The sequence below is a fragment of the Castor canadensis genome, chromosome 11, assembly GCF_047511655.1.
Source record: "Castor canadensis chromosome 11, mCasCan1.hap1v2, whole genome shotgun sequence".
NCBI lineage: Eukaryota > Metazoa > Chordata > Mammalia > Rodentia > Castoridae > Castor > Castor canadensis.
The window spans coordinates 5,688,791-5,714,654 of record NC_133396.1 but is presented as its reverse complement, the minus strand read 5'-3'; the positions used below and the strand labels follow the sequence as shown (position 1 = coordinate 5,714,654).

At 43.2% G+C, this 25,864-nt stretch overlaps 1 protein-coding gene and 2 non-coding genes across 9 annotated transcripts in view; 2 read left to right on the top strand and 1 right to left on the bottom strand.

Moving 5' to 3' along the window:
* Nucleotides 1-22,995, bottom strand: part of Rnf157 (ring finger protein 157) — a 73,620-nt gene extending 50,625 nt beyond the window's left edge. For 6 of the 7 annotated variants that reach the window (XR_012438426.1, XM_074045080.1, XM_074045078.1 and 3 more), the window contains exons 1-2: nt 22,840-22,994; nt 5,363-5,481 (exon numbers count right to left, since the gene is read on the bottom strand). Coding sequence is in view for 6 of the 7 variants with exons in the window: in XM_074045080.1 (XP_073901181.1) it covers nt 5,363-5,481; nt 22,840-22,927 (207 nt within the window). In the remaining variant the exon portion in view is untranslated. Of the gene's footprint in view, nt 1-5,362; nt 5,482-22,839 lie in introns of all 7 variants that reach the window. The other variant, XM_020159358.2, reaches the window with a different exon arrangement.
* LOC141414553 (small nucleolar RNA U13) lies at nt 877-980 on the top strand. Its single transcript, XR_012439568.1, has one exon. It is a non-coding gene; the product is annotated as a small nucleolar RNA U13 (small nucleolar RNA).
* Nucleotides 22,996-25,552: 2,557 nt separating the features above from the next.
* Trnag-acc (transfer RNA glycine (anticodon ACC)) lies at nt 25,553-25,624 on the top strand. Its single transcript has one exon. It is a non-coding gene; the product is annotated as a tRNA-Gly (tRNA).
* Nucleotides 25,625-25,864: the final 240 nt, after the last annotated feature.

Genomic DNA, 25,864 nt, shown 5'->3' with positions numbered 1-25,864 from the left:
GAATCACTTGAGCCCACAAATTTGAGACGAGTCTGGGCAATATAGCAAGATTGCATCTCAAAAGATCACAAGTGATTTTTTTTTTTTTTTTGGTGGTACTTGGGTTTGAACTCAGGGCTTCACATTTGCTCGTCAGGTACTCTACCACTTGAGCCATGCCTCCTCAAAAAATCAAAACAAAGCTGAAGACGTGGCTCACGTAGTAGAGAACCTGCCTAGCAAGCTCAAGGCCCTGAATTCAAACCCCAGTACTGCAAAAAAACCCAAAAAACCCAAAACCTTGCTCTTAGGCTAGGGACATAGTTCAGTGGTACAATGCTCATCTAGTTTGTGCTAAGTTTGTATCCCCAGTACAGAAAAACAAACTAAAAAAGACTTGTTCTCCTTGCACACACGTGAATAAAAGCACACAATTTGCAGAAACTGGATGTAGAACATTTGCGTATGTTTCTAGCACACAGAGAAGAAAAGCACATCTATTCGTACCAGCATAGCCTGGTTGCAAGGAGAATGAGAAGGAAGTCAGGACTACAGGCCAGCCACAGAACACAAAAGATGTTAGGAGCTAGACTAAAACTCAGTGGCTTTTCCTCTAAGATGAGAGGAGGGCATAAACTCCTGGCTACAAACAGCAGGTGGAACGAAGGCATTGCTTGACTTGAAACTTAATCTTAAATTAAGTTTCTAAATAACTCAGAGCTTTAATAATTTATCTTAACAAAATAAAACCTGCCAGGGCACCATCTCCCAGTACCGTCCAGGGCAGGGCTGGCCTTCACTGAGCATTTCATCACTGTGGCTCCCTTTCCTCTGTATAGGGACCAGGGCAAAAGACCTTTAGAAGCCCTCCTCACCACTTAAGAAGCTATGCTTGGGATCCTTTTTTGTTTCATAAGCATTTTGATTGGGAGTTAATGCCATTGTGTGACATGTGTCTCCCTCAAACCTTATTACAACATCAGCACATTACCCACCTGACAAGAGCCTAGAGGGTCCTAAGAGAAGACGATGAATATGAAGACAAAGACAAAGATGGCGAAGAAGAAGCAGTAGCAGCTGCCTATAAGCCCAACACTTGGGAGGCTGAAGCAGAAGGATCTTGAGTTTGAGGCTAGCCTGGGCTATATCAAGGCCCTAGCTTAAAAACAAAACAAAATAAACAGTACTTAAACCCCAGTGTATAAGCTGGACGCCTGGTGGCTCACACCTATAATCCTAGCTACTCAGGAGGCAGAGATCAGGAGGATCGCAGTTCAAAGCCAGCCCAGGCAAATAGTTTGTGAGACCCTATCTCAATAAAACCCATCACAAAAAAAGGGCTGGTGGGGTGGCTCAAGGTGTAGGCCCTGAGTTCAAACCCCAGTACCACAAGAAAAAAAGTATATGAACTGAAGCTGCAGTTTAGTGGCAGACCATTTACATCGCAAGCATGAGGCCCTGGGTTCAATTCCTAGCACACACACACACACACACACACACACACACACAAGGTGTCTATTTCTACACAGACAATCATCAGCAGCTGCTGAAATAACCAACTTGAAAGGTTAGCAAGTACAGCTATCATTGCTCCAGGGTTCTTTCACCCAACAAGCCAAAGGCATCTTCCACGCACTACACTCCTTTAGTGTCCGAACCTTCCCTGCTTTATTAGTGGGTAATTTGAGAGCCTGAGTGATAGACTTGCCAAGGCTACAGAGTTTAATGGCAAGATATAAATAAAACTTGAAATTGTGATTCCATCTCTCTTCAACCGTCCTTCTGTACATACACACACTTTAGTTTCCTTAAATCTGACCCTGAAGACTAGAGAACAAATTTGCTCTGCTGGATTATCCTGAGTGGTAAATTCATAGCACTCCAGTGAAAACTACAGTGGAATCAGTGCAGGTGATAACTTTTTAGTCGGCTTATTCAGAAGTGACAGTAAATACCACAAATCCCTGGAGCCAGGAAGTCTATGGCATTTATATTTTAATCTGACAATTCATTTCAACATATTCCTATGCCCATCCTCATTCTCTTTGGAAAGAAGAGCCGCTCTTGCTGCCTGGCTTTAAAAGGCTGTCCTCTCTGCTCTGTAACCTGATGCTCACTTGTTGACTGACACCCAGCTCTGTCACTTGAGAGTGGAAGTTATTCTTGGGGTGGTCCCCTAACTGAGCATGAAGAGCAGCCATGGCAGAACACAGAGGTCAGCTCAGCAGATGGAATTACATACCACATGCGTGCTCTCTGAGGAGTGCTCCCAGAGCTTATCACTCCACCTTTTAGTTCTTTCTGCAGAATTCAAAAGCTGCACTTGACCATCCACGCAAACAGACTCACAGACAGCATGTGGGCAGAAATCCAGAATACACCTGACCTTCTTACAGAAGTGGCAGACCAGCTCAGGCTCCAGAGCCAGACTGCTGGGTTCAAATCCTGATTTAATCCCTCACAGGCTTGGTATTCTTAAAGTCCTTGTGCCTAGTGTGCTTCGCCTTAATAGGCTGTGAGGATAAAATGAGGTAACCCAGGTGAGGCACTCAGGACAAGCAGGCCTGGCAAATCAGGAAGTGTTCATTAATTGCTAGGCATTATTATAATTAAAGAACATGGGGAAAGAAAAAGGAGCATGCTACATTTATCCTAGATATTTCTATGTAGCTATCTGAAATTACTCTGATTAGCTTTCCTAACATGAAATCACAGCACGGTCTCTTCTCCTCTCTCCTTTCTTCTCTGTTTGCAACAGGATCTTGCTATGTAGCCCAGGCTGGCCTGGAATTCACCATTCTCCTTCTCCACCTCCCAAGTGCTGAGATTACAGACTTGCACCACACCCGCTCGGTATAATGTTCTTTTGAAATTTTGTTCTGTTCAGCATTAAGCATACTTAATGATTGCTACATAAAAACAACAATAAAAACACCAATGTCAATACTCCCTTGAGAAAAAGCCTCAAACTTAAGGTCAAGGCTGCTACCTAGTAATTCAGGATCACTCGGTCATTCACAGGCTTCCACAGAGATATAAACAAGGTGACTCAACTTTGGGAAAATTTTTCAGGCAGCGTAAACCTCAAAATAAACCTAAAAGAAGCATTTGCTTATTTTTAAATCATCTTTATAGGCAGAAAAAGACCTATTTTTAAATAAACATATATAAACGATTCTGACATCAGAGTAAAGAAAGAAGAAAGAAGCTGATACAAACATCAAGTCCATGTCATAAGGAAGGCCCATTTTCTAAGCACAAGCTAACTGGCAAGTGAGGAAAAGGCTCTATCAGAAACAAAGAAATCTCTGCTTTTTTAATGGGTAAGGTAGTAGTAGCAAAACTGAAGCATATACATTTGGTAAGTATTAGGCTTAACTTAATTTGAAGTGGAAGGCGATTTGTATTTTTCTTTTTTTGGTTTTGAGACAGGGTTTCACTATGTAGCCCAGACTGGCCTCAAACTCTCAGTCCTCCTGCCTCAGCCTCTGAGTGCTGGGATTGTGGGTGTGTACCACCATGCCTAGCCAGGACTTGTATTTTGAAAATATCTTAAATTAGAAGAGGGATCATCTGAGACAGAAAGGAAGAAAACAATGACAACCAACACCAACAAAACCAAACTTCTAAAATTAAAGCCTGAGATGGAAGATCATCACCAAACTCAATCCTCCTAAAAAACAGTTTTTCCAGGTCACCCACTTGCCTGAAAATGATAAATGTTCCCCACTGCCCGAAGAAAAGTGATTACCTCTCAAAGTAGTGGAGCCCCCACCTACCTTTCCAATCTCACTTCACCATCAGGCCAGACTGGTTTCCTTATTTGCTCCAAGGAGGAACAAACGTTCATTTCAGCTGTGTGTCCACAGCAGCTATCACGGTTTCTGGCACACAGCAGTTGCTTAGCAAATATTTGCTGAGTCAACAAAACCATGAATGCTTTTAGGGTATACTTTGCGCCTCACTCTGGGAAGCCCCCTTTTCCCACCCAGCCATTCCTCAAAGCCCCACTCAGCTCCCCCGCTGTCCACCCTGAGCCAGAGCAGTCTGATCAAGTCATTCTTCCCTCCTCCCACTTTAATTCCTATGAACTCAATCACATTGGTTTTTTTTTTTTTTTTTTTTTTTTTTTTGTGGTACTGGGGCTTGATCTCGGACTATACCTTGAGCCACTTCACCAGCCTTTTTTTTGTGATTTTTTTTTTTTTTTTTGAGATAGGGTCTCATGAACTATTGCCCAAGCTGTCTTCGAACCATGATCCTCCTAATCTCTGCTGCCTGAGTAGCTAGGATTACAGGCGTGAGCCACCGGTGCCCAGCCAATCACATTAAATCTTCACTTTCCTATTGATTTGCTTTGTTTGCCCTACTAACCTGACAGTTTCTTGAAGATGGCAGAATTTTCTGAGGCAGTGAGTGACAGTGGAAAGATTACTGATGTGTGATCAAGCACACCTAGTTTTATGACTTTGAGAAAAACTTCTGTAAAACACTTGGAACAGGGCTTCAAACACAGCACATACTTCCTAAATGCTAGCTGCCCACCACTCTGGGAACCTCGGGTCTCTCAGTGATGAAATGACTGTATTAAGTCCTCTGAGGGCTGAGGGTGTAGCTCAATGATAGAGAAACCCTGGGTTCCATCCCTAGGTAGGTCTTCATGAGCAGTAGGAACCATGTCTGAAAAGTCTCTATTACCTTCCTTGGCACACAGGGCCACTCATGAGCCATTTGGCAGCTATTTCACAAAGCCCCATGCAGGTGCAGAGAAGGTTCTTGATAAAAGTTAACAGAGCCAGGCACAGTGGTATGTAGTCCCAGCTACTTAGGAGGCTGAGGCAGGAAGAATGTTTAAAAAAAAAAAAAAAGGCAAAAGACTGAGAGAGACCCATTCTAATATCAACTCAGACACCAGGAAAACCTTGTCAGTCATTCACTCAACAAATATTTACTAAGGCTTAGCATTACATGCTAGGCTTTGTTTTAGGTCTGGCACACGACAGTAAACATAGTCTTGCTGACAATAAACGGAGAAAGAGAAAAATAAATAGGAACTTGGTGCTAAGTACTACAAAGAAGGAAGAAAGAAATAAAACATGCCAGTGAGGGCAAGTGAGAGAGTTGGATGAGGGTTGTCTGACGAGGTGGACTTTGGAGAAATCCTGGTCCTCAGGAAAGTTCCACTTCACTGCACTGAAGAAGCACTTCCAGGGGCTCCTCCAGTACTGCAGGGCCAAGACACCTGGCTCTAGGGCCCCCCTCAGCTCAGACCAACTTGCAAACTTCGCTAAGCCAGCAAATGCAAATTGCTTTTTACAGGGCTGAGTGAATTGGTCACTTGGGCCCTGAGCCCCACAGGAAAGTAAAGAGATTACAGCCCTACCGCCACTGGCCTGTTCCCCAGGAAGTTCAGATCGCTGTTCTCCCCGAACAGGTAGCCTTCGGGATGTGTGGAGTCAAACTTCTCTCCTCCCATGATGAAGTGGCTGGCAAAATAGCTGCCTAAAGAGGGACAAACAGAAAGAATCAGAGAAGCAGATGGCAGCCATACTGAACCAAGAAAAAATGCTGACTTAAAAAAAAAAAAGTTAAACGTATAAACAAATAATTAGAGCAATTTCTAACTTCAGAGGTGTTTTCTTCTCCTAATTTGGGAACATAGCACACGATAAGCAAGATCATAGCATGGAGAACCCAAGACAACAAACATAAAGTAGATCATTGTTTTCCTTTTAATGATCTTGAGTCCTTATAATGCTCTATATAAAATACCATCAGCCAAAAGACCAGAAGGTCCCCCAAGGCCCACTGATGAACATATATTATGTATTTTGTTCCTGATTGTTTGTTTTTTTGAAGCAGGGCCTCATTATTGTAGTCCAGGCTGGCTGGAACTCTCTCCTTCTGCTTCAGCCCCAGGTGCTGAGATTACAGGTGTGAAACACCACGCCCAGCACATTCACTTCTTAAATTTTCTACACATGGAAAATTGCTCTGGAAATATCTATTAAAGTAAACAATGTATATAAAATCACTACAAAGAGAGGCAATTCTTGAATTAACAATCAGGAGAACGTTCCTGGAAAGTAATCATGGTCCAAATCAAAGCAACCACTGAGGAACTCTCGAAAGTTCCCCGCCAAAACGTGGAAACACAAGGAGCAGCATCTGCAGTGGCACAGTGCGCCGCTCATCATGGAGGAGAGCTTAATTACCGTTATTTATGTCTCACACTTGCTGGCCCTATTTTCCAAGTGCATAATTTATAGAGAGGGAGACGCCTAGCTGCCTCTAGTAGAAAGCAGTCTTCTCAAACAATCTGACCCTTAGTAAAATATATTTTCTATACACTAGGGATTACATGTTTATTACACGAGGAGAAATTAGAAAAGTTAAAAATTTTGGCTGGGCACGATGACTCATACCTGAATTTATAAAGCTTGAGCTACATTAGTGCGACATGCCTCAGAAAACCAAGGGCTTGGGATGCAGCTCAGTGGTAGAGTGCTTGCATGAGGCCCTGGGTTTGATCCCCAGTACTGAAAAAATAAACTACATTAATGAGTGGCTTGCCCAAAGATGAATAAGGAAGGGATGGAGAGAAGCAGGTTTGGGGTCTAGAGTTGTCCAGCTTGAGTTCAGTGTGGAGGCCTGTGAATAGTCAGGCAGGAAAGTTGGGCAGGGACACTCACAGGGAATTGACTTAGAGAAGGTAGTGATTTAACCTAGCAAGACAATGGCATTCTCTTGCTAGGGGATAAAGGGTTAAAGCAGGTGACAGGGTTCTATTGGAAATACTCTTTTTCCATATTAAGAGAAATGATCAAGAAAGATGTGAAGGACTAACTGTAGTATTGTCTTGCTGAACAGCTCCAGTGGCTCATGCCTATAATCCTAGCTACTTGTGAGGCTGAGATCAGGAGGATTATAGTTTGAGGCTAGCCTGGGAAAACAGTTAGAGAGATCCTCATCTCCAAAATAACCAGAGCAAAATGGATTAGAGGTGTGGCTCAAGCAGTTGAGCATCTGCTTTGCAAACAAGAAGTTAAAACCCCAATCCCACCCCCTACCCCCGAAAAACAGAATATATGGGCTGGGAATATAGTTCAGTGGCAGAGTACTTGCCTAGCATGCATGAGGCCCTGGGGGCAGGGGGTGGGGGGTTAGGGGGACTCAACTCATTGTACACCTTTCCAAAAAAATACATTTAACAAAGTAATAGAGATAGGTAGATGGCTGACAGTTAATAACTGGGAATGACTTCTTTAAAACTGTATAGGTGGCAAATATGTTCTAGCTTTTGCTTAAAACTAGTTTGAATATCTGTTCAATCACTTGATTAATTATTTGACAATATTCATTTCTAAACTTTTGTCTGAGTGGGAGAAACATGAAAGGCGTAAGACTGTACAAATTAAAGTAGAATAAGCTCCCCAAAGCACTCATCAGTCAAAAGGAAAAATAAATGTAAGACACCAAAAATTTCCTTTTCCTTTCTGTGAAATGAAGCACTCCCTCTAACAACCTGCTCTCAATTAGACTAGTGAGAAAGAGATCAAGCATTTGCAGACTGAGAAGAGTTTTTGGCCTACTTGGCAGTCTTTCCAGAGGGACCGATCAGTGCACAGTTATGTGCAGATGCCAACACCAAACATATTGGCAATCCCTAGAAAAGATGTCCTGTGGACAACTTGTGCACAGCTTTATTTCTTATTTTATTTATTTATTTTTCAGACAGGGTGTCACTATGCAGCCCAGGTTCACCTGGAACTTGCTATGTAGCCCAAGGTAGGCTCAAACTTGAGAACTTCCTGCCCCAAGTGCTGGGATTATGTACATGAACCATTGTACCAGGGAGGAGGATCAGAAGAAAACAGTCTAGGCCTGAATCCTGAGAAAGTAGCAGGGAGGTAGGGATGGCATAGCAGAGAGATAAAACCTGAGAAATCTGAACATGAGAAAGGTCATGTAGCACCAGGGAGGGGAAAGTCACATAGCATTAGGGTAAAGTAGCCAATAAAATTAAATATAACCATATATGGATTAGAACTTGCTTTTTGCTTCTGTAACCTGCTTGCAAGAGTATGTAAAGTGAGCCCCCTTTGTTCTCGGGGCTCAGCCTTTGGGCATGAGTCCACCGAGTCTGTGTTGGCACAATAAAATGTTGCTTTCTGCTAATTGCCTCAAGAGTCCTGTATCTCAGCTAGCAAACTCCTGCAACACCATAACACCCAGCTTCTTTACTTCCAAATAGTATTACGGCACTCTAAAATCAGAAATGGTAAGGGGATGCCAGGTGCGAGTGGTTCACACCCGTAATCCAATTCAGGAGGCAGAGATCAGGAGGACAGCAGTTCGAAGCCAGCCTAGGCAAATAGTTCTTGAGAAAAACCCATCACCAAAAAAAGAACTGGTGGAGTATTACTACAAAAAGAAACTTCCCCTTGTCTATTAATTGGTTACTTACCCAGAGGTATAATTCAAGGAAAGGCAACATAAGTGCTTAATGCCTTCCCTATATAAGGGTATATAGAAGCAATATTTGCAATAGCCAAAAGGTGGAAATAATCAAGTATCAAATTGTCCATCAACAGATGAACAGATAAAATGTGGAATGTCCATACAACAGAATATTACCCAGTCACAAAAAGAGGTGCTGATACACACTACAGCAGGAAGAACCTTGTAACCATCAAGTTCAGTCAAAGAATCCAACACCAAAGGTCACATACTGTATGACTCCATGCATCTGAAATATGTAGAACTGATAAACCCATAGAGAGAAAACACATTGGTTGTTGCCAGGGGCGAAGGCAGGGGAGAATGAAGAGCAACTGCTTAATGAGTACCTGATGTTATTTTGAGGTAATGAAATATTTAGAATAGAGGTGTGGCAGTTGTGCAACACCAGAAATGTACAAAATGTCACCAAATTACTCACCTTAAAAAGATTTTTTCAGACATGTTGGCAAATTTTTTAAGAAGTAGAGGGGCTAAGGGTGTAAGTCAGTGATAGAATGCATGCACAAGGCCCTGGGTTTGACCACCAGCACCACACACACACACACACACACACACACACACACACACACACAAAAAGAAACAGACAAAATTAATTTTCATATATTTCGCTTACCCATTATATTCAACCAAGTATAAAAATCATTTTGTACTGAATCATCAAAATCTGCAACATATTTATTTCTCACTGTTTATAGCTCATCTCAGTTTGGATGAGGCATACTTTAAGGCCATGTGTGACCAGCAGCTAACCATCCTGCACAAAGGAGCTCCAGACACACCACTCCTTAGCATCCAATTTCATCCTAGTGACTATCAACACTTCCTGCTCTCTGAGAATACAAGGCAAGTCCAAGCAACTTGTATCATACTGAGGGAATCCTATCCTGTGAATGGTAACTTTTGTGAAGAGCCCAAAATCAATAAATTGACTTCAGCTACTCACAAAGAAAAATGCAACTGTTTGTTCCTGGTTATGTGAACAAGAAGAAAAATATCACTCAGAGTTCACAATCTTAAATAATACGCTACCCTAACCATTTTGAATTTAAGCTTTTGGGGCATATTCCTTATACCACCACAGTGAAATTATTGATCAGTGAGTGGGTCCCTAAATTATGTCTGTCTCAGTAAGTTTTGATATTTGTTACCAATCTACTATGAAAGAAAACATCATACAATAAAAGACAAACTCATTTTTTATTTTTCTACAGCTCTGCTTATGGATACCCTAAATGTTCACAAACAAAAACTCTAATTTTTATTTTGGATGGGTGGGATGGGACTGGGGTTTGAAGTCAGGGCTTCATGCTTGCAAAATAGGAGCTCTACTTGAACCACACCTCTAGTCCATTTTTCTCTGGTTATTTTGGAGATGGGATCTCACAAACGATTTGCCCAGGCTGCCTCGAAACACAATCCCCCTGATCTAGCTAGGATTACAGGTGCAGTTAATGGTGCTAAAAATCCTAATTTTAAAGTAGCTTTTCCTTCCAAGTCTATGAAGTTACTGAAATATGCTGGACTGCAGAAACACATTTAAGAAAAACAAAACCCACTATTTAGACCAATAAGTAAAATAAGTAACAGTAATTTATTTACTGGTATGGCACAATTCCAAAGCAACAATTTTAAACTTTATGAAGTCATGAAAATTTTATATTTTATAAAATAAACAAGCAAATTTTGGATTTGAGCCACTATCTCAAGTTATTACAGAGTTTTTATTGCAAGTCCTGTAATCAATCTTACCTTTTTATAGTTTTACTTATTAAGGTCATAGAAAGTAAATTAAATATCCTGCCTGTAAGTGAAAAATATTAATTTTGAAACTATTTACTTTTGGAATGATGGATCTACATACTTGATTACTGCAGAAAATAGAATTAATTCAAAAATAACTGGGCATGGTGGTACATGCCTAGAATCCTAGCACTTGGGAGGCAGAGGTAGGAGGATTTAGAGTTCAAGGCCAGCCTAAGATACATAGTAAGACCCTGTCTCAAAACCCAAAACAGAAATCTCACATAAAGTTAAAATATGGGAAAACTAGCTATGGACTTATGTCAGGTTTTCGCATATTTGAAAAATCTTCATCTACATTACATGTCAATGTCATACTTTAAGGCTTAGGTCATAAAAAGAAAATAAAAATTTCCAAACACCTCTAACAATTTCCCTCAGTTCTATAATCCTGCAGTGGTGCTTGTATCATTCAGGTTTTTACTATAAAATTACACAAGTCCTGTGCTAAAAAATTAATACATAGAACTATATACTTTGTTTTTGGTTTTATTTTTTTGGCAGCACTGGGATTTGAATTTAGAGTCTTGCACACTTGCTAGGCAGGGCCTCTACCACTTAATCCATGTCCTGAGTCCAGAAGTATACAATTTGAAAAGTAATAATCCAATCCTAGTCCATGAGAACCAATGGCACTGTTAACAACTGGGTTGTGGCCTTCCAGATTTCTTCTACATATTCAAATACATCAAGGTTTCCTGTTTTGTTCTATTTTGACGTTGGGTCTCCCTGCAGCCCAGGCTGACCTCAAACTCTCAATCCTCCTGCCTCAGCCTCCCAGAGTGCAACCACAAGCCTGGCTTGTTTTGCTTTATTTTTAAACAATGAAATGGGATAGCACACATATGGATCTGCAAATTGCTTTTTTCATCTAATGTACTAGAAACATCATTCCTGTCTGTACTATGGCTGGACTTCATTTGTTTTAATGGCCACATAATAACAATATTGAGTATTCTTACTGAGGGCTTATCTTATACCAGCACTGTACTAATGAACCACGTGTGTTATTCCTCACAACCCTATGAAGATGCAACTTTCTTTTTATTTCCAGAGGAGGAAACTAATGCACAGAGAGCTTAAATAATTTGTTCAATGTCCCACAGATGGCAAGAGGCAGTGTTAGGTCCCCAAATCCAGCTATTTTTATTGCAGAGCCATGTGCTTTGACTATCACTTGCATTTCCACTAGAAACCCAGATTTAACTAACTGTCCTACTGACAAGTGTCCTTTAATTCCCTATCCTTTCCTCTTTGATTGTTTTTACATCTGGAATTTCTGTAATGTGGACTGTAGAGGATAAGGATTTAACCTTTTTTTCCCAAATAGGAAATTTTACTGAATTATTTATTGACTATTCCATTTTCCCTAATAGTTTAAAATGCTATTATTTCATGCTATATATTTTCATATATTTTTCATAGCATGAAACAATTAGAACAGAATTCTAGATAAGGATTCTGTCCTAATTGGAACCAAAATATAGTGTTAACAACCATAGCTTCATCATATATTTAAAACAAGAGACATGTAGCCAAATATGGTGGTTCATGTCTGTAATTCCAGCTACCCCAGAAGCAGAGGCAGGAGAATCCCAATTTTGAGGTAAACTCAGACAAAGTTAGTGAGACTCAATCTCCCTGCCTAGTATGTGAGAGGCCCTAGGCTCAATTCCCAGTGTCACAAAATTAATAAATTAATTAATGGATTAATTAATGTACCCTTGGTACATTCTTCAGTCCCTAATGCCAACCCATGTACCTTTCTTCCTTCTACTGTATGATGCTCTCTCAAACCCTTCTCCATTATTAAAGTTTCCATATATAGCCAGGTGCCAGTGGCTTATGCTTGTAATCCTAGCTACCTGGGAGGCTGAGATCAGGAGGATCACAGTTTGAATTAAGTCCAAGGAAATAGTTTGAAAGATCCCATCTCCAAAATAACCAGAGCAAGCTGGACACCAGTGGCTCACACCTGTAATTCTAGCTACTCAGGAGGCAAAGATCAGAAGGATCACAGTTTGAAGCCAGACTGGGCAAATAGTTCAAGAGACCCTATCTCAAAAATACCCAACAAAAAACCGGGGTGGTGGAGTGGTTCAAGTGGTAGAGCACCTGCCTAGCAAGTATGAGGCCCTGAGTATAAAACATAGTACTGGAAAAAAAGAAAAAAAGAAAAATGAACTGGAGGAGTGGCTCAAGCAGTAGAGTGCCCATTTCACAAGTGCAAATCCTTGAGTTCAAAACCAAGTTCATCAAAAGAGAAAGTCTCCAGACCTTGCAAATTCCCTTCATTTCTAGCCACACTTTCTTCCATCTCAAGGAGGGATGCCTCCTGCCCCATTCTAAGGTTAATTTCTTCACCTGAGTTCTCACTTCCAACTGCTTACCTACTCTGAGACATCTTCAATAACCATCCTTTTTCATTGTATTTTATTATTTATTCTTAAAATTCAGAACATTTATTGCATGACTAATTTTTGAACTTCCCAAGATGAACTAGACGCTGCAGCAGCTGCCCTCTTCCACACTTCTTTCTTTTCTGGTGGTGCTAAGGATGGCAGCAGAGCCTTGCACATGTGAGATAGCACTCGCTGCAGCAGCTGCCCTCTTCCACACTTCTTTCTTTTCTGGTGGTGCTAAGGATGGCAGCAGAGCCTTGCACATGTGAGATAGCACTCGCTGCAGCAGCTGCCCTCTTCCACACTTCTTTCTTTTCTGGTGGTGCTAAGGATGGCAGCAGAGCCTTGCACATGTGAGATAGCACTCGCTGCAGCAGCTGCCCTCTTCCACACTTCTTTCTTTTCTGGTGGTGCTAAGGATGGCAGCAGAGCCTTGCACATGTGAGATAGCACTCGCTGCAGCAGCTGCCCTCTTCCACACTTCTTTCTTTTCTGGTGGTGCTAAGGATGGCAGCAGAGCCTTGCACATGTGAGATAGCACTATACCACTGGGCCACATCCTCAGCCCATCCTTCTTTCTTAACACTTGCATTTCTCTCCCTCCACTGGCTTCTTACTCACCTTATTCAACATATTCTGGTCTACCAACTCAAAATCCAAATACAAGAAGTTCCATCTGCCCTGGCTTAATATTCACACACCCACAACACCCACCATCCATTCACCCTATACCTGATTCCAACACAAACCCATAATTTCTCAGTCTTTACAATGGTTTCCACCACTCCACTGAAACTCATCTGGAATATGAAGCCAACAGTCTTTTCTCACGCTTCATTCATCTTCTGAATGCTCAGAATTTACACACAAGCAGCTCTGGGTCTCTGTCTACCTCGCACTTGCTCCGTTTTGCCCAGCCCATAAACGTACTTAACTCCAAGAGCTTAGTCCTCTACTCTTCTTTCATAATTTCCTTCTCTTCCTCATAGAGTCAAAACATAGGCTTTCATTTCAAACAGAGCTAGATTTTATCCCTATGCTGGTCTACCAGCTGTGTGACCAAGGACAAGTGAAACTTCCTGAGCTTTCTTTCTTTGTCAAGTGGAGATTACAATAGTTTTTTCAAATGATAGTTGTTGAGATCAAGTAAGATCACAGGGGCCTAGCAGCTTGCTAGGCACAAGGGGCAACAATAAATGTTTACTTCTTCTCCTACTGACTCCCTAATCTTTTTCTCTAATCTTACTTTGGGGTCTCTGTCCAAATCGTTACCCCCTGCCATGTTTTCATCTGGATATTCCATCTTTGCCTCAAATTCAATGAGTAATGTTTCTTCTGGATGGAGGTAAAGAGCATTTTATCTTAAGAGCTGGCACCAGGGCTCCTCTAAGGGAAGACACTATGTATTGGTGGCTGTAACTTAAGAAGCTACTTAAAATGGAGAGCAGTATACTTAAGGGAATTGCGAGCTTTTGCTCGCAATTTGTTTGCAGTTTGTTTGGGTTCCTGATGGAACCCAAACTGCTTTGTAACTTGTTTTTCCTCTGAGAGGGGAGAGTGAAGAGCCAAAAAAGGAGAGGTAAGGGGAAGGGGACATTAAGCTGAAGGGCCAGGGAAGCTTCCTAGCGAGAACATAGCTCAAGTGCAGTTTAGGGTAACAATACTTATTACTCCTTTGGAGTGCCCTGCATTTCTACAATGTAAACCCCAATTTATCACCTCTCATAACTCTTTATTAAAGCCACACTTCCAATACTTTATATGTGAATGGAATTCTTCGGAGAAACTGAAGACCGGACTGATGTCACGTCTGTTGTGGGGCAAAGACAGCAAGCTGAAGCCCAGGAGCTCAGATGATCCCAAGGATGGTAAGTCAGGAATTCCCAGGCTCTTGGAGAGAGTATGAGAAGGCTTCATTCTGTGATTTGGGGAGCAAGTGGTTTCTGTCTAATTTGCCTAGATCTTAAGAAGCAATAAAGCCCAGGTAACATTTAAGACTCATTTTAAAAGCAGTTTCTGCTCCAGATCCTCAATTCTGCTCATCAGATTGTGCTTTTAGTGTCTCACCATAAGAACTCTTTGTACAAGTTGGGTGCTGTGGTTCAAGCTTATAATGCAAGCTAGTCAGGAGGCAGAGATCAGGAGAATTGTGGTTCAGGCCAGCTGGGCAGAGTTCACAAGCCCCTATCTTAACCAATATTTGGGTGCAGTGTACATTCAAGTCATCCTAGCTACTAGGGGAAGCATAAATAGGAGGATCACAGACCAGGCCAACCCAGGCATAAAGAGAGACCCTATCTCAAAAACAATCAATGCAAATAGGGCTGGCGGAGTGACTCAAGTGGTAGAGCATCTGCCTAGCAAGCACAAGGCTCCAAGTTCAGCTCTCAATACCTAGAAACTCTTTGTACACTCCCAATCAAATTGAATATTTTCTCCTGTCCTTTGCTTAGGGATTTATAGCTTTATCTCTTGCCTTTAGGTCTATGACCCATTTTTCAAATAGCTTGGAGATATAATTTACATATCACACAGTTCACCTATTTAGAGGGCACAGTCCAATGTTTTTAGTTTATTTTCAGAGTTGTGCAACCATTTGTCATTATCTAATTTCAGAACATCTCATTACCCCTAAAGAAACTCATTAGCAGTCACTCCTCATTTCTCCCTCTCCCCAGACCCTGGCAGTCACTAATCTACTTTGTCTCCATGGATTTGCCTCTTTGGCATTTCATATAAATGGGATTATGTAATACATGGCCTTTTACATTTGGTTTCTTTTACTTAGCATGCTTTCAAGTCTCACCCATGTTGCAGTAATGTGTCAATTCTTCATTCCTTCTGCCTTTTTACTGCATCTTGTTTATCAGTTGTTCTGTTCATCCACTGATGAATATCTGAGTTATTGCTACCTTTTTGCTATTATGGGTAATGATGCTATGCAAATTTATGTGCAAATTTTGTATGAATGTATTTTTAAATTTTTTCCTGGGCATACATCTAGAAGAGGAGTGACTGAGTCATATAGTAACTAACCATTTGAGAAACCAAAACTGACTTCTAACATGGCTGCTTGAGTCTACTCCCACCAGCAAAGTGTACTGTCAATTTCTCCATGGCCTTACCAATACCTGTCATTGGTTTTTGGCTTACGGCTGTCCTAGTGGATGTGAAGAAGTGTCTAATCATAGTTTTGATTTGTATTTCCCTAATCTTTAGTAATGTCACATATCTTTTTATATTTCATAATATAAAATTTTTTGAGAAATGTTATTTTTTTGCCAATTTTTAATTGGGTTATATTTTTTATTATTGAGTTATAAATTTCTTTATATATTCTAGATACAAATCTCTTATTGCCTGTATGTTTTGCAAACATCTTCTCCCATTTACTTGGTTGTCTTTTCTCTCTATGATACATTTTTAATTAATTTTTTGATGTGAAGAAAGGACCTGACACTGTTGTTGGCAGTGCTGGGGCTTCAACCCAGAGCCTCGTGCATTCTAGTAAGCTCTACCACTTGAGATACATCCCAATTGCTAAGAAAGGGTCTGAATTCTTTTGTTTTTGCTTGTTACTATCAAATTGTCTCAGCAATATTTGTTGAAAAGACATCCTTTCTCCACTGAGTTATCTTGGCACATTTGTCAAAGTCAACTGATAATAAATGTAAGAATTTCTTTCTGGTTCTCAGTTCTGTTCTACTGATCTGTGTATATATGCCTTTTGTTGTGCCATACTGTCTTGACTCTTGTGGCTTAATACTAATTTTAAAATATGTTAATGAAAATCCTTCAGCTTTGATCTTTTTCAAAACTGTTTGAATATTCTGTCTTTTGCATGTCCATATAAACTTAAAGCAACTGGGTAGTTGCTACAGAAAAGCCTTCTGAGATATGAAAGGGAATTCATTCAATTTATAGTCAATTTGGAGAATGCTGGCATTGCTGATATGGAGTCTTCCAATCCATGAGCATGCAATGTCTGTGTTTATGTAGGTCTTTTACATTTTCCTTAAAATATCAATGCCAACAACATTTTGGAATTTTCAGTGTATCAGTCTTGTACTTCCTTCCTTTGTTAAGATTATTTCTAAGAATTTTATTCTTTGGAATGGAGTGTGGCTCAAGTGGTAAGGCACCTCTCTAGCAAGCATGAGGATCCGAGTTCAAATTCCATTACTGCAAAAAAAAAAAAAAAAAAAGACTTTTATTCTTTTTGATGCTATCAGGGTGGGGAACTGTTTTCTTAATTTCATTTTGAGATTACTGGCTCCAAGCACAGAGAAAAACACACACACACACCCCACACGTAACTCAGTTGATTTTTTTGGTGGGAGGGTAAGAAAGGGCTATAAACTTGAGATCCTTCTGCCTCACTCTCTCAATTGCTGGGATTATAGGCATGTACAACCAAACCTAGCCTTCAATTGATTTTTGTATGTTGATGTTGTATCTTTAACTTCCCTAATTTATTAGTTTGTGTGTGTGTTTGTAATCCTTGATATTTTCTGCATATAAGATCATGTCATCTGTGAATAAGAGTTTTTTTCTTCCTTTATAAGCTAGGTGCCATACATTTTAAAATTTTCTAGCCTTATTATACTAACTGGAATCTTTAGTACAATACTGAACAGCAAAATCAGACATCCTTCCTAATATTAGCAGTAGAATGTTCAGTATTTCATCATTAAGCATGATGCTGACTTTCCATACATGCCCTTTATCAGGGTGAAGATGTTTCCTTCTATTCCTAGTTTGGCAAGTGTTTTCTATGTTTTTTTTTTCTTAATCATTGATGGGTAGGGGATTCTGTCAAATGTTTCATTTGCATCTACTAAGATTATTTAGTTTTTGTTCTTTATTCTATTAGTACAGTATATTAACACTGATTTTCAGATATTAAACCAACCTTGCATTCCTGGGACAGATCCTACTCATTATGATACATTCTGTATTCTTATTTATTTCAGTATGCATAGTCTACCTCTTCCACTAAATGATAAGCAATGAAATTTTGCAAATAGTGTAACTTTTAAATAATGATTTTTAAAGACTATGTAATTATTTTGTTTTACATATTCAAGCATTCTTTCAGCAACTAAAATCTCAAATTGAGCACCTAATTAGCAAGAATAATTAAAATAGAACCAGGCATGGCTGCATATTTGTAATTCTAACTACTTGGGAGCTCAAGGTAATAAGTTCTTAAGTTCAAGGATAGCCTAGGCTAAATGCTGAGATCTAGTCCCCAAGAAAACCCCACAATATCCATGAAAAATGGAGGAAGGAAGGAAAGGAAGGGAGGAAGGGAGGAGGAGGGAAGGAGAGAGGGAGGAAGGGAAGGAGAAGGGGAGGGAAGGAAGGGGAGGAGAGGGAAGGGGAGGGGAGGGAAAGGGAGGGAGGGAAGGGAAGGGAGGGAAGGAAGGAAAGGAGGGAGAGAGGAAGGAATGGCCAGTTTTCTGTCTACAAGCAATACAGTTTTCTGGTGACTTTTTTTTTTTTTTTTTGGTAACGTTGGGATTTGGAGTCAGAGCCTTGCACTTGCTAGGTAACTGTGCTACCACTTAAGCCACATTCCCAGCTGGTGACTTTCCAGTGAACCAGAGGGTAGTCTCCATTTAGCATCTAGGACACAAGGTATGTTCCATCAGTCACCTTGAAAAATGTGACTCTGCTATTTGCTTTGTGCCCAACCCAGTCTGATTTCTCAAGAGGAATAGGCCTTTGAGTTATATTTCAGTTCTTACACAGAATAGCCTCCATTCCACAAATTATCCTAGACAAACTCAAAACTTGATTCTTTGTGAAAGCAAGAAGCAAAAGACCACTAACTTGCTGGTGACCTACTTTGGCCATATCAGTTTATTTCTCTGGGGCCCTTTTTTGAGACAAGTCTCCACTATGTAACCGGGACTGGCCTTGAACTTTTAATCCTCCTACCTCAACCTCCCAAGTGCTGGTATTATAAGCATCCATCACCCCCACCGGGCTTGAGTCTCCATTCTTGATGAGATGAGTGGACCTAGACCCAATTCTCCTTTTCATGAACTCAGGGCCTCGTGCTTGCTAAGCAAGCTTTCTATCACTTGAGCCATATCCCATCCTTGGTTTTTTTTTTTTTTTTTTTTTTTTTTGGTGGGACTGGGGTTGGAACTCAGGGCTTCATGCTTGCACAGTGTACATTGCAAAGCAGGAGCTCTATCACTTGAGCCACACCACCACTCAGCCCCAGCCCTCTTTGTTTTTTAGGTTATTTTTCAGATAAGGTGTCAAGTTTTGGCCTGGGCTGGCCTTGGACCAAAATCTTCCTGTTTATTCCTCCCACATAGCTGGGATTACAGACATGAGCCACCTCACCTAGAATGGACCAAATCCTCTTTAAGAATCCTGTTGGGTCCAAAAGATTGTAATTCAATAAAGAGTCAGATAAATTTAAAAAGCAGAAGATGACTGGAATCGTGGCTCAAGTGGTACAGCTTCCTAAATTCAATTTCTAGTACTAAAACATAAATAAATAAATAAAAATAAAAAGCAGAGGAAGGTCTGGGAAGGGTGGCAGAAGGATTGTGAATTCAAGCCAGCCTGGACCACATAGTAAGTTAGAGGCCAGACTGACCTCTGTAGGGAGACCTTGTCTCCAGAAAAAAAATAAATAAATAAAGGCAGAGGAAAAGTAAGTGATTTCTCTAGTCTAGAACATAGATATGCAGACTCACAAAAGTTTTCATGTACACGAAGGTGTACTGACTAGAAGCCAGGCAGGTGAATCACAAGTCCAAGACCAGCCTGGGTAACTTCAAGACCCTGTCTCAAAAAAAATGAAAAAGGGGTCCAGAGCATGGCTCAAGTGGTGGTAGAGTGCTTGCCTAGCTAGCACAATGCCGTAAGTTCAAGCCCTACCATTGGCAAAAAAATAAAAGGGGGGGCCAGTTACGGGCCCAGTATGGGGAGTAGGGCTTAAGCCTATCTGTAATCCCAGCTACTTGGGAAGTTGAGATCAGGAGGATAGAGGTTCAATGCCAGCCTAGACAAAAAGTTCAAGAGACCCTATGACAACCAATAAAAAGGTGGGCATGATGGCAGGCACCTGTCATTCCAGCTATGTGGGAAGCATAAATAAAGGGATCAAAGTCCAGGACTGCCTGGGCATAAAGTGAGACCCTATCTCAAAAATAACAAAACTAAAGCAGAAAAGGCTTGGAGTATGGCTCAAGTGTACAGTGCCTGCCTAGCAAGCGCCAGGCCCAGTTCAAATCCTCCAGTACTGCCAGAAAAAAAACAAAAAGAAAGAAGGAAGGAAAAAAAGGCTGGGGGTATAGCACAATGATAGAGTGCTTGCCTAGGTCCTAGGTTCAATCCCTAGTACTGCACAAAACAAAAGCAAAAAAAAAAAAAAAGGTGTGCTGCCTGGGTTGTGAATGTTCTGATTTCTGTTTTTGTTTTACTCTCAACATAATTTGGTCTACTGTAAAGATTTCTCTTAGGGCTGGTGAAGTGGCTCAAATGGTAGAGTGCCTGCCTAGCAAGCATGAGGCCCTGAGTTCAAACCCTAGTACCACCAAAAAAAAAAAAAAAAAAAAAAGATTTCTCTCATATGTAACTCAACTCCAATTAAAAATATATTGGCAACTATAAGCCTCCCTCCCCAAAAAATTTTGTTGGGGAGGCCAGGCAGGGTGGTGCACTTCTGTAATCCCTGCTCTAGGGATGCAGAGACAGGAAGATTTCAAGTTTGAGGCCAGTCTGGGCTACATGGTGAGTTCAAGGCAGCTTGAGCTATAGTGAGACCCTGTCTTAAAAAACAAAACAAACATAAGAGTTGTTGGTAGCTGAAGGTGTGGCTTCTTGGTAGAGCAGATATTTAGTATGCACAAGGCCCTGGGTTCAATCTCCAGTACCAAAAAACAAACTCATTACTTTTTCTTGGGGGGGAGGGCAGCACTGGGGTTTGAACTCAGGGCCTCATGCTTACTAGCCAGGCCCTCTTACTGTTGAGCCACTCCACCAGCCCTTTTCTTGTGATAGGTTTTTTCGAGACAGGGTGCTTGGGCTGGCTGTGTCTCCTGATCTCCTGATCTCTGTCTCCTGAGTAGCTAGGATTATAGGCGTGAGCCACCAGCACCCAGAGAGCCAGAAGTTTTTGAACAGTACTGGGTTTGAACTCAGGCTTTGTGCTTGCCAGGCAGAATTGATTACATTTAAAAAGTTTTGTTTTTAAATGGTCAGACATAGTGGTGCACAACTCTTAATCCCAGGATTTGGGAGACTTGAAACTGGAGAATCAAGAGTTCAAGTCCTGCATGGACTGCATAGTGAAATCCTGTCTCAAATAATAAGATAAAATAAATAGTGAGTTACAATTAAGTAAAATTTTTAAAGATCGGGGGAATTACTTTCAACTGGAAGTACTGAGTGTATTAAAGAAAGTTTTTGTTGGTTCACTATCCTTTTATTATCATTGTCCAAGATTCAAACTTGTTTAAATCTCTGGGAAACAGCCTTCCAGAGACTTACCTTTGGCCAATTCCCATATGTGAGGGAGCAGTACATACTCTCCTGAGGAAGTGAACTGTCAAAAACTCCAACCTCAGCAAAACAAGCTCCAGAGTGGATCAATAAAAGCCAAGTGAGTTAAGGGCAAAAACCTCACAAATACTGCTGCACAGTTCTGTCTTTAAAAGTAAAATACATGCCTCTTGGTTTTGGTTGTTGTTGAGGCTGTTTGGGTTTTTTGTTTTATTTTATTTGAGGGTGAGACAAGGTCTCACTATGCAGCCCAGGCAGGTTTTGAACTCTCCATCCTCTTGGCTCAGCCTCCTGGATACTGGGATTTACAGGCATGTAACACCACACACATGCCTTCTTAGCACTGTGCTAAAGAGGGCAAGCATTCTGTTTTTTTAATAGACAAAAATATCCATACAGTCCATAATTAGCAAGAGCCTTATTAAAATACTAATGACCCTCTGCTTTATCTCAGGCCTTTCTAAAATAGCATTTAGTCATATTCATCTCTGCAAGGATTCAGTCTCTGGTCCAAGAGCAGTGAGAAACAGCTCTGGCAGACACTCTGCAGAAAGGCAGGTTCATTGTCTCCTCCCAGCTTTCACCTGGCAGAAACTGGACCCCCTGCTGAGAAACCAGCTCGACTCATTAGCATGTCTTTATTCTACCGAAAGAGAATGGGATCCGCTCCAATTCTAACACCTCACCAAAATTCCCATCAGGTCCTAAACCAGAGAGAAGGTGACAGACACGGGTCCCCAGAAGTCTTGAGTACAGCAAGGAAAAAAAATCAAGAGCAGACAGATCGCTGGCTCAGGCGCCAGCAGTTCCGATGGGCTGGAGCTCACTCACTGAACGATTCTCACTCCTCTGCTGTCAAAATCCTCGGGCAAAAACCTCCACTGCTGATGCCACGAACCAGAAGCTGGACCACTTACCTTTCTAAGTGAAGGTATGCATCTAAAAACAAGCACACTTTTATGCATTTTGAACACTTCTGTCCCCACGCCTAACGCCAGACCTGGCTGCTCCTGTGGCAAAGTGACAATCCAAGTGACTCTGATACTCAGATTCTCAAACATCTTTGTCGGCACACTTTTCTTTCTGACAGCCTCTGGAAAAGGACCAGCACTGCAAAATGCAATTTCGGCCCCTCCTCCAGCAAGCAGGCAGTGGGGCTTTTCCGCGAGGAACCTGGTTCTAACCTTCTCGGGGAACCTGGACCAAACAGCGCAGGGACAACAGCTGGCACAGGTGCCGAAGCCGCAGACCCTGCAGTGGCCGACCCGTGCCCGGCACCGATCGCCTTGCAACGCAGCATCCCCGCCGGCGCACGTCCCTGTCGCAGGCAGATTACCACGGAGGCTGCTCGTGTCCTCCGAGAACGGTGACCTGGGTGACCCTGCAGTCCCCTAAAGCTGCCTCCTCCACTGGCTGGCCTGGGGCAGCGAGCGGGGACCTCGGCTTCCTCGACAACCCCACCCCACCCCCAGCCCCGATTCGAAGACCATTTTGGAGCCGCCTCGGCCACCGCGTCGCAGGCCCGCAATGCCCGCCCCGGAGCATCCACAGCGCAGTCAGTCCGTCCCCACCTCCTCCCGGCCCGCGGCGTCCACCCGGCCCTCACCGGACTTGGGCGGATAGCGGTACACGGAATTAGACGGGATGTCCACCTCCTCCACGCCCGCATGCTGCCGGCTGGTCAGGGCCCCCATGGCTGCTGCGGCTGCTGCGCCAGCCGGCCGGCCCTGGCGCCCGTGCCGCCCTCCGCGCCTCACCGCGGCCGCCTGCCCCACGCCCGGTGCGGGGGTCGGCTGCCCACCGCGGCCAGCTCGGCTGCGGCACTGCGGCTCTGGCTGCAGGGAGCCCCCGGCACGCCGCGCACCATCCTCCGCCCGGCACCGCGGCGGCTCCTCTACCCAAAAGGGGGGGATACAGGGCTGGGGCCGGGGGCGCCGCCGCGGCCGCCGCCTCAGGCCGCGTGATGTCAGCGGCGGCTCGCGCGCGGGGCCCGCGGCGCTCTCAGCCAATAGCGGGGCGGGGCGGGAGGGCCCGTGCCCAGCCAGCCAATGGCCAGCGAGCTGCGGCGAGGAGCCGCGGCGCGTGCCTCGCGCGGGGCCCCCTGTCCGGACCGGCTGCGGGGATGCGGCTGGGAGGCTCGCGAGCCCACCTCCTAGCCCGGGTGGGACGGGGCCGCCGGGAGCAGCATCGACCCCATAGGGAGGCCCGGGCTGGGGGAGTGGAGGATGGGGGGGGAGGAAACCTTGCCCCTTCCAGTGGGCTTGTTTGTCCCGGCTCGGATTACCGCGCAGGGATCCGCCTCCTGCCGCGGCCCGCGAGGGCGAGTCTTTGTTCCAGCGCCCCAAAGCGTGCCGGTGGCTTCTCTGCTTGGGAAAGCCTCCCGAGCCCCGACTGAGGTCAACCATCGACCCCTGCAGCCCCTAGCCCGAGCGGCTCGTTAGCATCTCCCCTGCCCCCCAGCCGTCCAGCACCTGAAGCCCACGTGCGCTGCCAAGCGCATCTCCCACAGGGCAGCAAGACTCAGTAGTTAATGCTGGTGGCTGGTTGGGAAGATGTGACCATCGGTTTTCTGTAGGGCTTTTCAAGCTGCTCTGAACTCTATACATCTTTCTATGCCCCACCCCTGGACAGCTCAGGGTTTAGTTTGGAGAGCATCAACTCCAAATCCAGACGTCAACCGGTTGCTTGTACCCTGGAAAGTTTGGAAAGGCCTGCGTGTGGTCGGTCGGCTGGTGAAGAGTCTTTGCAGAGGAAAGGAAATCGGATAGGGCCGTCCTGGGGACTCCCTTGATAAAAACTCAGCAAGCTAGGCCTGGTGGTGCACACCTTTTAAGTCCTGCAGTTGGGAGGCTGAGGCAGGAGGATGGCAAGATGGAGGCCAGCCTGGTCCTGCACAGCCAGCCCCTGTTCTAAGAAACACACAACCATGGAAAGCTTGGGCAGGCAGAAGACGTCATTGCAAATCTTAATTATAGACATTGGTGTTTTCAACCTTTTATTTTATTTGTGGGTCTGGTGTTTTTTTCTGAGAGGGCAGACTCATCAGCAAAAATTCCAACTGCTAGAACATGACCTCAACAACTTTCAACAACATGCGGAGTACAATTTGCAATGACTACTTCCTTGATTAGGGTTTGTAAAGCTGTTTCGTAGATGTAGCTCTTTCTGGATTATATTTGGCATTTCATTTGACCTCTTTTCAGCAGTAGCCAACCGACCTGGTGCTAAAATTGCTTACAATCGCTTTCACCCATTCCTGTACCAGCTGGGAGTGTGGTTCAAGTGGTAGCACAGTTGCCTAGCAAGTCATTTATATTGACAGGGTTACAGGGCAAGTCCCTGCCCCACACAGGCTTAGGGCTCCTTGGCAGAGTTCAGAGCTCTCCCTGTAGCCACTAGAAGACTTCCAGACATACCTTTGGGGGCTTGGGGGAACTAGAGTCCTCCACACTCCTTTCTCCACACACAGGTCCTACTTTGTACTTGTTTGGTGAAGGTCAAGTACAAGGCATGAATAACCTAGATCTGCCTCAAAATAGAAGGCCTTCAGCATGTCACAGAGCAAACTGTTGCCTTATCATCTTGGGCTGTGTTCAGAAGCCTTTGTTCTTCCTGTCCTGGACATTTTGTAAAGGGCTCATCTCTCCCCTTTATGGGTTTATCTGTTTTTGAGAGTCCTGTTGTTTACAAGGTATCTGTTCCACTCCCACCACAGGTTTCTCAGAGCCTGCAAAATGGGTTCATCCCCATCTTCCATGCCTTCTAAGCCTAGAAGTTGGTTTCTCCTCCCAGGAAGAAGTCATAGGCCAATGCTTGGAAGAGTACAGAAACGCACAGCACAGACAATGTTAGCAAATGTTTATTGAACACTCTCTCTGTGCCAGGCATGTTTTTGTTTGTTTGTGGGGAGGAGAAGATGTTTATTTAGCTTACAGTTTTGGAGCCTGGAAGTCCCAACAATATGTATAGGTTCTTGTGAGGGCCTCCTTTATTACATCACATCATGGCCAGAGTGTGTACGTATCTCTCTGGGCCCTCTTGTAAACACTTTACACGTATTGAAGCTTTCAGCCCTGACAGTGACTGTATGAAGTACATGTCGTTAGCACACTTATTTTACAGTTGAAGAAATAGGCAGAGAAAGAGCACTGGCCTTTGAGTTGTACAAAGCAAGACCCTAAGTAGGCCAGGCACTGTGGCTCACACTTACAATCCTAGCTACTCAGGAGACAGAGATCAGGAGGACCATGGTTTGAAGACAGCCCTGGCAAATAGTTCGAGAGACCTTATCTCAAAAATACTCAACACAGAAAAAGGCTGGTGGAGTGGCTCAGTGGTAGAGTGCTTGCCTACCAAGTATGAGGCCCTGAGTTCAAACCCCAGTACCACCATCACCAAAAAAAAAAAAAAGACCCTAACAATAACTTTAGTCTAAGTCCTTAGAATCTTCATCTCAGTTTCCTTGTCTGAAAATAGCCCCGCCTCCAAAGGGCTATGGTGAAAATGCAGTGGTTGAATTAAAATTCATTTTAAGGTAAGTGTGGTACCTGCCTATAATCCTAGCTATTTAGAGATCAGGAGGATCTCCATTTGAGGCCAGCCAAGGAGACCATATCTAAAAACAACTAAAT